Source organism: Alligator mississippiensis, chromosome 5 (assembly GCF_030867095.1).
Source record: "Alligator mississippiensis isolate rAllMis1 chromosome 5, rAllMis1, whole genome shotgun sequence".
Lineage (NCBI taxonomy): Eukaryota > Metazoa > Chordata > Crocodylia > Alligatoridae > Alligator > Alligator mississippiensis.
The window spans coordinates 48827300-48842007 of NC_081828.1; the positions used below are offsets into that span (position 1 = coordinate 48827300).

A 14708-nucleotide genomic window follows, 5' to 3' on the forward strand; every position below is an offset into this window, starting at 1 on the left:
AGAGGATGTATGAAAGACTTGGGTATTTTTGAGTGAGTGCAGAAATCAGGGATATTTGTGGGAGCAAGGGAGATGTTAGTAGAGTGGAGGGATGGGGCAGTTGAGTGATCCTGTTCCTAGGTTCTGGCATCAGAGACCAATGACCAGATTTCACCCCCCCACCCCCGTATACCCCATGCCTTGTCCAGTCACTTATACCAGTGCAAAGTGAGCATGGAATGTTACCAGATCAGAATGGTTTGGGCTCTCTTTCTTTGGCACTTACGTAAATGACTATACCAGGGGTAGTGCACTGCAGAACTGAGCTCCAAATATTGAAAACTGGAGAAAAAGGAGGGATATGAGGAACAGCAACAATACAAATCACATTTCAATCCAAACTCTATTGTGCTTGGTGTGCACTGGCCTTATTACATTATTCTATTTCTTTTCTCTGTGCTACATGGTTGAAGGGATGTTTCATTGAGTTTAATGAGGATGTCTGTATAATACTGTTTCTTCCTCACCCTCCCAAGCATGGAGTTGTACAGATTCTTTTCTGATTGATCCAGGTATATAAATCAAAGGACATAAATATAAAGCAGCCTCCCCCTCCCACAAAAAAACCCAAAACAAACAAAAAAAAACACCAAAAAAACCCCCCTTGCATGGCTTTCTGCTCAGGTAGAAAGAGTTATTAGTAGTTTAAAAAAAAGCCCCTGAGAGCTTTTTGAACATGAAAACTGCTGTTGTAACTGAACAAAATGCTGCTTTTGCACCATTTCACTTAGCTTTTCAAAATGCTAAAGGGAGTTAGGTGCTTATATATCCCAGTGAAATTCAATGCTGTTTGACCCCTTAATGTCCCTATGGTCCTCTGAGAATCCCAGTCTCTGTGTAAAGGTTTTGCATGCCAGTATTAATATAGCCCAGTCAATCCAGCAGGCTATCCAGAATGTGCTGAATTCCTTGCAACAAGAACTGTGTAAAATTTCAGTAGAGAAAGTTTTAAACCATACTGGCAAAGTTCCCTGGTTTTGGCTATATTAGCCAGGGTCACCCAAGGTTTTTGAGCCTAGACTACTGCGTGGCTTAGAGTAGAATTCCTGCAAAGTTCTTCTATTGCCTCAAGCCAGACCAATCCTGGATGGCTCTGCTAAGTGTGGAGCAGAGATTTTGGGTGTATTTCAACTGGAAATTCAAAGCCAAGCTGAGGGGTGCAAACCCCAGTGAACCTTAAGTGAACAGCAAGGCTTGCAAAGAAAATGGACTTGACCCAAGCCTCTATATTCTAACACCCTTGGACTTCAGAAGAATTTAGTGTCACACTTTATGGCCAGTCCCTCAAGGCAGAATAGGCCAAGCCAAACCTCTAGATCTAACCCTTGGACATGGGAACAGTGGGAGCCAAAATTTAAAAGCCTGAACCCATCTTTTGGCAGCTTGTAATTATAAGGAACCACAAGGTGCTGAGTAGATGCAGGTGTCAGAATGATATTCAGTGACTTGCTGAATGCAGGTTACACTAGATCAGGGGTGACCAGTCTGCAGCATGCATGTCATAAGTGGCACGGGCAGCTTCTCCATGTGGCACATGATAGGTCAGGGCAGGAAGCAGAAAGCAGAGGAAAGGAATCAGAGTGGCACTTGGGGAGGGTGCAGGCTTAATTTATGGCAGGCCTGCCAAAAAGGGTGGCCCCCACTAGGCTAGATGATCACAAGGATTCCTTCTGGACTGACAAGCTGTGATTTCTACCAACCTTGTTTAAACAATCCCCCACGAACTGAAATTATCAAGTCTGAAGCAGCTTTCTTATCCTGGGGAAAGGAAACGTTGGGGCATGGCCAATAGATGGCTCTGTTAAGCCACCACATGCAAGTAGCTGCTAAACATAGCAGCAAAACAGTAGGGAAGAATTTGTGTTTGTGTGTGCTGAGATCAAGCAGACTAAAAGCTAGAACAAGATGAACGATTCTGTAAAGTTCGGAAGACCTTCCCACTCGCACTGCAAAGACCGCTTTATTATATTGAGCTTTTAAGATAAAGAAAGGCTCCTAGGAGCCTGGCAGTCCCTGACAACACTAAACCCCCAATTAACAACTTCTCTTGAACATTGCCTCTTTATGACCTTCCAAGAGCTTTTTTAAGTGCCTGTTTCTGTTTGCAGATTGCCTGGATGGAGGGAGACTTCTGGCTGGCTTGCAAAAATTCAGAGTGAGGGCAGAACATGCTACACTTGGTAGGCATGTACTTTGCCCAGTGTTGTATTTTCCTGAGTAAAGAAAGGGTTTCTTTGCCCTCAGTCTGTACACTCATAGAAGGTAATCTAATTTATGTGGGCAGCAACGGGCTTGAAGTTAGCACAAAAAAATGGTGATGAGGGAATTCAGGTTTTGTTCCTGACTTTGCTACTCACAGCCTGACCTCAGCCCCTGGATGGGAGTTGAGGGCATGCAGGAGCACCTTTGGGAACCTGGACCTTATTCCTCTGTCCCTTGTGTGGACATTGCCATTGTTTGAGCAGTTCTTGAGAGCTGGGAATACTAAGCCTTTCACCTCAGAAATATGTCCAAGGGGAGATTATTGAAGAAGCAGACTTTAACTGGATAGAATAATAGCTGAGCTCAGCCTTCACTCAGAACTCCACTTGATCTCTGTTTGAGCTCACTTAACCTTTCCTCTGCTTCCTCGCTGCTGGCATCAGAGCTGGTCTGATAGTGACAAAACACTGCAAGAGAGGCTGTTGTTGTCATGTTTCTCAACTGCTTTTGCATCCTGGCAGGATTCAAATCAGCTGCCAGAATTTAAGGTACATGTTTAAGCCAAATCACAGTTCAGTTTACAAGAAGTTCTTCCATTATTAATGTGTTTTGGACACTACAAGTACACAAGTTAGTCAAGTATTATCAGTGATAGGCCTGGGTTATAGAATTTGCATTTGGATCTGAAATTCCTTCACAGGTAGGAGGGTTTGGCTCTGATATCTTGAATTATTACTTTGCTTGCATAAATATCACAGACCAATTCCATGCCATGTGCAAATCAGTGGAGTTATACCAGGGCTGAATTTGTCCCTCTGAGTTTGTGAGCAAATGGAAATCCAGTGTTGCAAATTACCTTCAATGGTGAGGACAAACGTGTTTGGATAACATGGATCAAAACCTGCACTCACGGCTCTAGGTCAACCCAAATGTGTCTCTTCAAAGGCTTAAGAACTTTTCAGTTTTGAGCCAAAGGGAGCTACTGAGGAGTTGTCTCTTTGTGTGACTGTATTGTTGGTGAAAGGTTCAAGAAGAAAAATCCTAAAATCTGGAGTCCTGTTTCTGCCCCTGGGACTACTAATCCCCTTGCAAGGGAAGTATATCCTAACCACATTGTGTGCCTCTGTCATGCTGTAGCGTGACCACCTCTAACTCCGGAAGAAGGTTCAGCATCCATGGCCTCTTCATTCTTTGGGCCCCAAACCAGGATTGGCAGTGATGGAGCCAATTCATCCCAAGTGGGATGTTGGTTCTCTGTGATACAGGTATGTATTCCCCAGGAATTTTGTATCATAACTGATGTTTTGTTTCACATGACCACCAAGCTATCTCTACCATCTGATGATAAGGGCCTTTGGCAACTGTCTAACTGGATTCGATTTAAGCTGGTGATCTGGGGCTGAACAGTTTTGTTGTGCTTTGCCTCCCAGTGCTTGATGACTGCTCGGAGTTCTGGAAAGACAGACTGTGACTGTGGGGTAAAGGGCAGAGTCACTCACAGGTTGAGACGCTGTCAGAAGTAGGGGGGCTCCTGGCTTGTTCCTTGAGGGCTACGACATTGACGGTGTACTCTTCCCCTGGTTTCAGTCCTGTCTGGTTGAAGGTGGTGACACTGCTAGGAAGCTGTGCAATCACGCCGCCTTCATTGTTCTGGGGAGATTAAGAATAATCATCTGAAATGGGCAATACATTCAAAGGAATCAACAGTTAGAGGAGATGATGGGGTTAGACAGGAGACTACCAGGGCCCTGATACATAGGGTCAGACACTAGGGATGATGCAACACTCTAGGGCCATAATCCCTGGACACCTATTTCATAAATGGCCTTTATTTACTCAGCTAAAATACTACCTGATTAATTCTATTGTTTTCAATTAATTTCTTGCATGAGGAATTGCTCATCCTTATGAATGAGGGCTTCTCAATCAGGCCACAATATCAGCCATGTCTAAAGAAAGGTGATTTCTTCCAGAAAGAATGGCTCAAAACTAATCAGATATATCTCCCTCACCCTTGGGTTGTTGCTTTCAGACTGTTGACTTTATAGGCAGGAGGCATTTTATTCAGTCCTCATTTTTAATGCATGTACACGTGTGCTTGCGTGTATAGCTGATTGCCTGATTCCACAGGAGGTCATGCAAAGAAAGCAGGGGCCCAGGATGGATCTCTGTTTCTTTGCTGGTGATCCTTGGGTGATAGCTGTTTTTTGTGGTTTATATCTAGCTGTGAAACTAGGAGGCCTTTGTTTTTGGTGCAGGGTGCTTTTCAAGTGTTTCTATTAAGTCATTGTACTCTACGGTTTTCCTCTGGAAAATGTACCTCTTTAAGCAACTGCAAATGTCACCTTTCCTATCAGTGTTTGGACAATAGATCTTTTCTTGCCACTGTCTTCACTAATAATACAGTAAGCAAATCTTTGAACATAGATTTCAATTCAAATTTTTGTTTCTCATTAAATTGGAAATCTTCCACTTGATCCACAAATGCCATTTCATAGTTTCTAATTTTCTTTTCTTTTTTTTTAACCCCTTTGTTGCTCCATCATTTTCTCTACTCTTTATTGTTTTGTAGAACCATTCTCACTGCTACAAATTACAGTGCTTTTCCATATGCAAAGCAACCATATATTTGCAGTCCAAAACGAGTTATATTTTATATTATGGAGCACCAACAAGGAAGAATAGAAATACAGTCTCCTTGCAAAGGCTCAGCATGTATAGCTCTGTAAGAGGTTGCCCGCCTTGTGAGAACAAAATGGATACTGCCTTATATACAGGAGTCTACAGAAAGGTAGACTGTTCAGAAAGCAATGATATCAGAACTTTATAAACATATACACCCCAGTTTTAATGTTAACGTGATCTTGCAGCATATATTATCTTTATACTCTTTATTCTGTTATTTAGTGTGTACATTTCCTTCAGATGGGCAAATGAAAATGTAGTGGTTAGTTTAAATTTTGTCATAGCAGTGGTTTTTAACCTTTTTTAATTTGCAAACCCCTAAAATTTTCAAATGGAGGTGTGGACCCCTTTGGAAATTTTGAATGGAGGTGTGGATCCTTTTGAATTGTAAGTGTGGGTATCTGCATACTTTTGATTGATCGTAGTTGGGCCCATGGACCACAGGTTGAAAACCACTGTATTATAGTTTGCTTCTAGTCAATTTTAACTTTTAAGGTCTTATGAAGACAATACATTGCTGTACTGCTTAGGGGGAATAGTCTCTTCTGGATTCTCCTTCCTCCTGTGCCCACCCCTCCAATCTTGGAAATGCTTCCATTGGTCAAAGAGTTTTAAGTGTTTATCTTCACAAAATTTAAATCTGAAACAAATTTGACCTGAAATGTTAGTTCATTTAAGGTCACAACTGCTACACTTAGGCTGCCATTGTCTAAGATGCTGTAAAGGCTTGACTGCAGTTGAGAGAGATAAAGATCATACTTTTAAATATTTTATCACATAAAGTGACACTGGGTGTGTCTACACGTGCCTCTTTTAAGTGGGCTTAGCCTAAAATTGCCATTTTTAAGGCACATTAAGGGCATATGGCTACATGCATAAAGTAGGTATCAAATTTAGGTGCTAGCTAAGGAATAGCTAGGTCGCATTAGTGCATGTGTAGATGCACGAATGTGTATTAACGTGGTGCATATCAATGGATATACACTGCATTAATGTGCATTAGCATATCTGCACATGCACTAATGCAACTTAGCTATCCATGCCTAAATGTAATGTGCCTTAATGAGCATTAACGCGTCCATATGTAGATGTGCACCTTAATTGCCTTAATGCACCTTAAACAAAGGCGTATTAAGTTTAGGCGCATGTAAATACATGTGTAGACATGCCACTGCTAACAAAATTCAGAGGCCCGAATCCTTTCCCTGCTGTGCCTGCCCTGTTCTATTCTAAGGCATTACTTACTGATCTGCACTAGTCTGTGCCATTCAGACAGCACAGGTTTCATGAGATCAAAGGTCTAATAGGAAAATAGGAGCCACTGGTTTGTTTGTATTGTGTGAGGTGAATTCTGAGTCTTAGAGGCCATACAACACTGTGGCATCATTACACTGGTGCCAGCACCCAATGGGGTCTCAGTGAAATGTGACTGTCAAGTGTCACTGAGTGTGAGTGCAGCCTGTCACACCATGTCACACCACGCTGCCAGTCATCAGAAAAATGAGGGACTGATTTCCTGAGACATGGGACAGGATCAGGAGTAGGTCTGTGCGATGAATCTGGGGAGAGTGGGTGTCCTAACAAAGAACTAAGCTGAGACAGAAGCTCTCTTGCTATAGAACAACATTAATCTGTCTCACAGGGTGTTGTAAAGCTTAATGCATAACTATTTATAAACCATTTTAAAGATATGCTAGTTTTTGCTAGCTCATGTAAGGCTTTGGTAGTGCTTCCATTAGAATGTCTTATTTTTAGTGGTTTATCCTGACTTTGAAAGAAAATTACCTCTGGGCTTATCAATACAACATATGAATTTCCATTCATAAGAGAATTTTGTGTGTGAAATTACAATGGTATTCCTCCAGCTCTGTCAGAAACTAAACCTGGAAAACAAAATTGTTTAAATAATTTTTTATCTTACTTTTGAACTGTTTCTACTTAGACTACCACTATTCTATATTTTAAAACTTTAGGGCCAAGCTTTGCAATTCTTCATTACACTGAATTTTAATGTAAAAAAAAAAAAGAAGTAAAGACTATATAATTTGGCTCTTGATTGACATTAATTTTATCGTAAAGCATAGGGTACTTTTGTAGAGTGGCGCTGTAAACAGGGTAAGCTATTTATGTAAAGTTTGGTACAGATAACATATAAATATTAAACAGTTGATGAATATTTTAAATATTGGTGTGTATAAAAGATAGCTGATAGTCAGAGTAACATTTTCAGTCCTAAACTTTCATTTCTGCAGGCACAAATTTCATTTGTTCATAACTGTAGTGAAGATTCTGCCAAGGGAATTATTTTCATATATGATTTAGCTAAGGACTGTCGCTTAGTACTTCAGAAAATCAGACATTTTATTAGATTTAGGTGCCTAAGTTTAGACACCTATGTATATTTATTTAATGGTTTGTGTGATGTGGTGATTAAATGTCGCCTTTCTTAAGTCATCCTTTAGGACAGGTGAATTATTTATGAACTGTTCTGAAAAGTTTGGCCAAATTTGGGTTCATAAGGTGGAAGAAAGTGAAATGGAAATGGGAAGGTGGATGGGAGAGGGGAAGAGAGAGAGAGAGTGGTAAGGGAAAGGAGACGGAGAAAGAGAGAGAGGGAAGGGAGCAAGAGGACAGAGTAAGAGGGAAGAGGAGCTAGAGGGTATGATTACTTTTATGGTTATATGTTGATATCTTTCATAGCATTCCTTGTAAAACAATGTACTGGTATACCCCAATAAAAAGGATCCCTGGAGAAACACAGTTCAGTGCAGAGCTGATATTCTTTATCCTAAGTTATAACAGAAATTTCAAAACTGCAACCTAAAGTTTTTGGGGGTGTTGGTTGTAGCCATGCTGGTCTAAGGACATAGGCAGACAAGGTTCTTTGGGTAAATCCAATATTGTTTATTAGACCAACTAAAATAGTTGGAAAAATTTCAAAATAAAGTTTTAGTACTTTTAGTTTGGGGTGGGGGCTTTGGTAGGCACAGAGCAGCCTTGGGACATTATTCAGATGGTGTTTCCTGACTTTGTTTACCCAGCTCTGTGCTGTGACCTATTCTGTATGTGACTACTCCTTTTAATAGGATCTATTGTGATTGTCCACAAAACTGATAACACAGTGACAGTGGCGAGGAAGATAAAGTGGTAGCTGATGCTGCTGTTACCTTGGGAATGAAGCTGATCTCCCAGCCATCAAAAGGGAATGCAAAGGACTCCCACTGCACCTCCACAGTGGTCTCTGTGATAGTCTTGAACTTCAATCCCCGTGGAACAGAGAGATCTAGAACACAGCAATGTAGATGATAGCTATATAAGCCACAAACTGTGGCTCTGTTCTTACTTCAGGGAAGCACAGTTCTCCATCGTGCTGGGCAAAAGATTCCTCATCTCTTTTTCAGTTCAGTTTTCTTTTACAACACTGGGGAACAGGCTGAGTAAAGCTATCTGTCACTTCCAAGTGGTGGCAAGAGTTAAGGAGAGAGGATCAGGAGTTTTTGCAAAATCAGGATATTCTACAGGGAAAGTTTAATTTTTCCCCTAAAATTTCAATGTTTTCATTGGGAAAATCAAAATGAGTCTATCCAGCTGCCCACCTTTCTCACTTCCATAGCTGGGTGGTGAGCAGCTGGTTATTAAAATGAGGCATTCTTTCTAGTGCCATGTTCTGCAGAAAAAAATGACATGACATTTATCTTAAACCCCCAAACTGTTCCATGTGTCAAGGATAAGAGGAGGAGTACACTGCAAATAATTCCTAGCCAGTGTCAGACAAAGCAGCTTGCCCAGCAGGCAGCTCCTTCCTTTCCTAAAGTCCTCCCTGGTGATAATTAACGGGGGGAGCTTTAGTGCTTTTAAAGAGCTATCATCACAGTCAGAGACACTGACTAACAGTTTCATGGTACTTTGTCTAGAGCATGGGCATCACTCATGTGCTCTGTGAGAGTCCAGCTATCTTCTCAAGGGCTGGAAAGACCCTCTCAGTGCAACAGCTTAAAGGGCCACTGCCTAAAAGAGCATGCTCTGGAAAAGATGTTTCTTTCCAGAGAATGCCTACCCAGGGCACCATGGTATGCTGGTTGAGAACTGGTGCCCTAAGGCTCATTTCTGTAAAGGTACCTAGATACCAAATGCCTGTTGATTTCAGCACCTTCGAGTATCTCGGCCTTTGTGTACCTGTGGCTCAGTTCCTATTTATACATAGGTAAATGGAGATAATAGAGCTCACTTCTTTAACTACCAGGGATGTTCTGAGGATAAACACACTGAAGTCTATAAGGTGCTTAGATATTACTGAAATAAAGAACACAGACTTGTCGCTGCCAGTTGGAGCTGTTCAGGAAAGCTCCTGCATTGGAGTCATTGGCAGCCCTGTGTTGCTCTTACTCAAAGGTCAGCAGCAGTGAAACAGAAGTAGTGTCATGTGAATTTTAGTAAGGCAGAGTCTGCAGCCCCAGGACCTCTTTGCTATGGGGCTGCTAAGGACCTCAAGGCTGCATGGTTTCTAGACTCATGGGGTAGCTGGAGTCAAGGAAGTTGGATAGGCAACCTCCTATCCAGCCTCCTTTCCAGCCGCTGTCTTGGGGCTGGAAACTCTTAAGCCCCCACCTTCAAAGCAGTCTTCATGGTGTGGGTGTCCCCACAACTGTAGATCCTGGAAGTCCTGAAGTTTTGGGCCCCATGTGACAGCTTTATAAACTTCCAAAATCTGCTGAAGCCAATGGAAGGACTTGCACTAAATTTACTGGGTTTTGGATCTGATTCTGTACCAGGAAAAGTTTTAGAGAAACATTCAGACTACAACATTATGCCAATAACAATCTCATAGGTGGACAAAGCTAATTCAGGAAAAGTCCTATATGTGGCTAAGTTTATTTCAGAGATGTGCTTCTAGCAAGGCAGCATTAATTTACAAGCAACAGAGCTGGTTAGAAAATGTCAACCTTCCTCTACCCCACTAGAAAAATGTCAATCCTTGATGAAAAATCAAAAGCTGAACATTTTTGGCCATAAGCTGAAAATTCTACTCACGGAGTGCTACAGTTGTGTCTAACGGGAGTTTGCCATTCAAGTCCCTTGTATTCCCATACTCCTCTATCAGCCAGGGTCTCCCATCAAAATCCCATGATGCACTATAATCTCCCTGTCCCCAGCACACACATACTTACCGAGCCATGGGAACCTCTGGCCATGGTGCTTCATGGGAAATGCAGTCTGGTTGGGGGACCCTGCCACAGAAGCGAATGGCACCTGAGGCACCCAAGCCACTACTCCCAGGAGGCAGGGTAGCTATGTTTCTTATTAAACTCATTTAGATTTTTTACCCAATGTACTTTGGTTTTCAAAAGACCTGGAAGCTTTTTAAGCTGCTCAGTTTTTCTTCAAAAAGTTGCTGAAATTTTCTGTGGAAAATGAACAATTCTGGCAAAAAAAAGGAGCCTTTTTTGTCAAAAATTCAGTTTTCCATTGACAAACGGTTTTGAAGGAAAAATTTCAATAAACTTTATCAAGTAGTGTTACATTGTAGCCAATACACCCCAGAAGCAGTGTTAGACTGGAAAGCTTTCTATTAGGGTCAGTGATAGCATAATACACAAACATCTTTACAGTAGAAGTAGACTAATTGTAGCGCTGCTGTGTATAGTAAGAGTCTAGGAGATGCCTCTTCTTCCTAATCAAAAGAGTCTCCTCTGGTTATCTGGGGATGGAACCATACCACAGCAGAAGCAATACTTACGGGTAGTCACCTTCACAGTGACAGGGACACTAAAGATGCCACTGATGACAGCATAGATACTGATATTGTAAGTGAAGCCTGGTTCCAGCTCCTTGATGGTGATAGAGCTCCAGTCTCCAGGCAGTCGTTGCTGTAGCTGAATGCCCCCCGGTACTGCTGGCTGATAGGAGATCACATATTCTGTCACAGCCATTGGACCACCCCATTCCAGGTCAATGGACCGGTCACTGATTCCAGCCACTCTCAGGTCCTCGGGTGGAGCAACTAAAGGGAAAAGCGGTACACACAGAGAGTATCAGAGCACACATAGCTTATTCACCCTCTAACCCAACCCCTGGAGTGCGATGTTGTTCTTCGGCTACTGATTAGGTCAATTTTAGAATAGGTTTAATGTCTAGAGAATCTGCCTCTGCTCCTGGTAGGGTGTCAAGTTCAAATGTCTGTCCCTAGTGTGGCTAGGGTACTGCATTGAGAGTCAGGAGACCCAGGTTCTCATCCTAGTTCCTTGAGTAAGTCACCTCACCACTTTGAGCCTCTGTTTCCCCTCAGCTTCTCTGTCTGCCTTGTCGATTTAATCTGGGGCAGGAACTCTGCATTCATCCAATGTCTAACACAATAGGGACCCAATCTTACTTGAGGATCCCTAGTTCTTCGAATACTCAGTAACATTAAATGCTCCTAATGGTCCTGCACAAGGTGAACCACCTTCAGTAACCAGAAAAGAGGACCCAGTGGGCACATCTACACAAGACGCTAACTGCGCAGTAGTCTTATAATACTGCACAATAGCACATCACAGCACAAACAGTGCTAATATGCGACTGTGCAGTCTTATTAAGCTACTGCACAATAGTGTCACTAAAAAGGTGTGCGCCAGCACTACAGTGCAGTAACTTTGGTTACTGTGCATTAATTTAGTACTTGATTATGCAATACTAAATTTAATGTGTAGTAACCACTTCACATTAATGAACATGTAGATGTACTCAGTGTATACGTGTGAGAGTGTGAGAGATAGAGTGAGCGAGAGTGAGCAAGTGAAGATGTTATACTCTGTTGTCACAGGGAATAATAGATAATGCACACACAGTTATTCCAAACTCCTCAGTAACACCAAATGTGAAGGAGAGGAAGGAGTGCTATTTCCAATATCCATTTTTCCAACCAAGCTCTTTTAAATGAATTCTTCCTTAGGTAGCATATTCTTAACTCAGTGCGAGAGCTCTTCAGTGCCCAGTAAAGTTGGCTAGCCTCCATCATCCACTTGTTAAATTTTCAAACTAGCCCTTTCCAACTAGCCTTTTTGTGCTTTTCCCCATGCTACCCCCCCTGCTTTTGAGGAGCTCCCCATAAACTGTAACATTGCCTTATCATCTTCCTTCAGATTTTCCTTTTCCACAAAAAACTTGACCATGGTCAGGCTGCTGGTGCCCTGAGATGGCTGCCTGCCAATATTATCTCAATGTTTCCTTGTGCTCCCCAGTTTGCATCCATTTGTGGTCTCTTGTCTACTTGGATTATAACTTCTTTGAAGCAGGAGCCATCTTTTTGTTCTGTGTTTGTACAGTCCATAGCACAGTGAGATCCTGGTCTATGCATGGGGCTCTTAAAGCTATAAGGAAAAATAATAATAAGGGTAATGGAATTAAAGGTGAGGCAATCAGCTGAGGCTATGCTTCTTCAGCTAGGTCTCAGTACTCTGGCAAGATACGATCTGCTATCTGAATGCTGGGTTATGATGAGAGCATTTCTGAAGCAGCAACGGCCCTGGACTACAAGATTCAGATCTGGGTGTGAAATTTCCCAAATGTTTGGAAATGTTCATTTGCAGGGGTTTTGTTTGGCTCCAACTCATGCCATTTTATTTTTATATTGCAAAAGCACCTAGGAGCCCTTGTCATAGAGAAGTGCCTTTCTGTGTGAGGTGCCTCAAGCCATCAGAGAACAAAGAGCCCACTCTTGCTTCCAAAAGGGGAGGGGGAGGGGGGAGCTGATCTTGCATTAGTTTTGCCTCAGGGAGTGGAAAGATGGTATGCTTGCTTCTTGATCAGACTATTTTCTGACGTGTTCATAGCTGATCAAGTTCTCTTTAAAGTGTGGTTTTAAAATGCCTTCAAAGAAATTAAGAAAAAAAATAGAAATCATGAGGTGTTACGTGATTGAGGGAGATGTGGCTCCTTACTTAGCAGTATATGACAAGTCCTAAATTATATCCAAGAAAAAACAAAAGAAATAATTAACACCTCTCCCAAGCAACCTGCTGTTATACTGTGTTCCACAGAGAACATCAATAGAGGAACTAGGGATGAGGCTTTCCCACCCCCTTTCTGTCCTCACAGCCCAGCCCTACCCTGTCCCAATATAAAATGGTTTTCTTACTGCTTTGGAAAGCAATAGCACAGCTCCACTATGGGAACTGTGGAGGGGTCCAGGACAGTAGGCTGTGCAGAAGCTAGAGTAAAGGGGAAGAAAGGAATGAATGGAGAAGGTAACGCTAGAGGCTGGGTAGGAAGCAGAGCGGCGTGGTGGAAACTAAAAGAGTGGCTGTTTGTCAAGCCAGGTTGCATTTAGCAGCTGCAGTGGGATGAAAGTTGTCTTAGGAAGGATCAGCAGTATGTGGCAGCCAGACCCAGCTGTAGGGAAGAGTGAAGAGGTGATGCACGTTAGGAGAGGGTTAGCAGAGCCTGCTGAGGGTTAATGGTTCTATACAACTCCACAGCCCTTTCCCTAGTGTATCCTTTGGTTGGCCAGAAGAATCAAATAGTGTTATGTCAACAGATATGTTGTAGCCTAAGATTTAAAGACAAACAAAACTTTTGGGTTGGAAGTGATATCTTTTACTAGACTAACTAAATAGTAGAAAAAAAAATTCTTTGCAAATTTCAGGGTCCAAACACCCTTCTACAAGCTGAGGAGAATTCAAAGACTGTAAAAAGTCTCCCAGGTAGAAAAGAAAATTCATTTTGCACAGGGGATAGAGGGGTTGGAAGTTTATTCACCTGGGTAACTCAGTGAAGATATCATATTTTAGCCGTTTGGAAATGTAAACTTCATTGCTAGCCAAAAAAGAGTATTTTTAAACCTCCCTGACTGACACTGGATACCTCCAGGGATGAAGTTTGCCTAATTAACATATCAGAGAGCAACTCTCTCACAAAAGGACTGAATTACCCAGGGGAATAAACTTCCTACCTCCCCATCCCCTGTGCAAAATGAATTTTCTTTTCTACCTGGGAGGCTTTTTACAATCTTTAAATTCTCCTCAGCCTAAAGAAGGGTGTTTGGGCCCAAAAGCCTGCAAAGAAAGAACATTTTTTGCTGCTGTTTATTTGTTCTAATAAAAGAGATTGCCCTAAACCCAAGAGTTTTTTTGTCAACAGATGGGTATCCCGAATCGCAAGCCTCCAAGGATACTCAGTGGGACGAACGTGCCCTTCTTGACTGGGGTATATGGCTCTGCTATCTAAATTGTCTATTTTGGGGAGAGGGCAGCTGTGAAAGAGAACAGCACTCAGGCAAACGCACAGAAATTCAAACGTGCCCCTAGCCAATACCTACATATACCTTTCCTCAGGGACATGGAGAATTTACAAAAGAAAACACTGTATCTGTTTGCTAGGCCTGTGTGAAACAGAAAGTATTTGGTTTGGATTTGGATCCGGGCAATTCGGAGGGACAGTGATTCAATTTGGTGATTCGAATCACTGTCCCAATTCGATTCAGCCGAATCGGATCCGAAGATTCGGCACTGATTCAGAGATTCGGCCATAGACTAAACAGGCAGCTGTCCTCACCACGCTGGACACAGCTGCCTCCAGCTGGTAAACCTGTTGGGGTTGGGGAAGGGGGGAGGGAAGGGGCGTGAGGGGGCAGATCAACCCCTCCACAGCCAGGGAGGGATTGGGGCTGGGGCTGGGACAGGCTGCCCAGCTGGGGTGGGGGGGCATGGGACTCAGGGAGTGGGGCTCCTGCCACTGAGCACCACCGTGTACCACCAGTCTGGGGGGGTATGGGAGTGGGTGTGTGCCCCCGGATCTGAACAGGG

At 42.7% G+C, this 14708-nt stretch overlaps 1 protein-coding gene across 2 annotated transcripts in view; it reads right to left on the reverse strand.

The window, feature by feature from the left end:
- TNR (tenascin R) overlaps positions 1–14708 on the reverse strand; it is a 353800-nt gene that overhangs the window by 60623 nt on the left and 278469 nt on the right. For both annotated transcript variants that reach the window (XM_019500323.2, XM_059728327.1), the window contains exons 5-7: positions 10664–10927; positions 8094–8209; positions 3741–3891 (exon numbers count right to left, since the gene is read on the reverse strand). In XM_019500323.2, coding sequence (XP_019355868.2) covers positions 3741–3891; positions 8094–8209; positions 10664–10927 — 531 coding nt within the window. The remainder of the gene's footprint in view (positions 1–3740; positions 3892–8093; positions 8210–10663; positions 10928–14708) is intronic.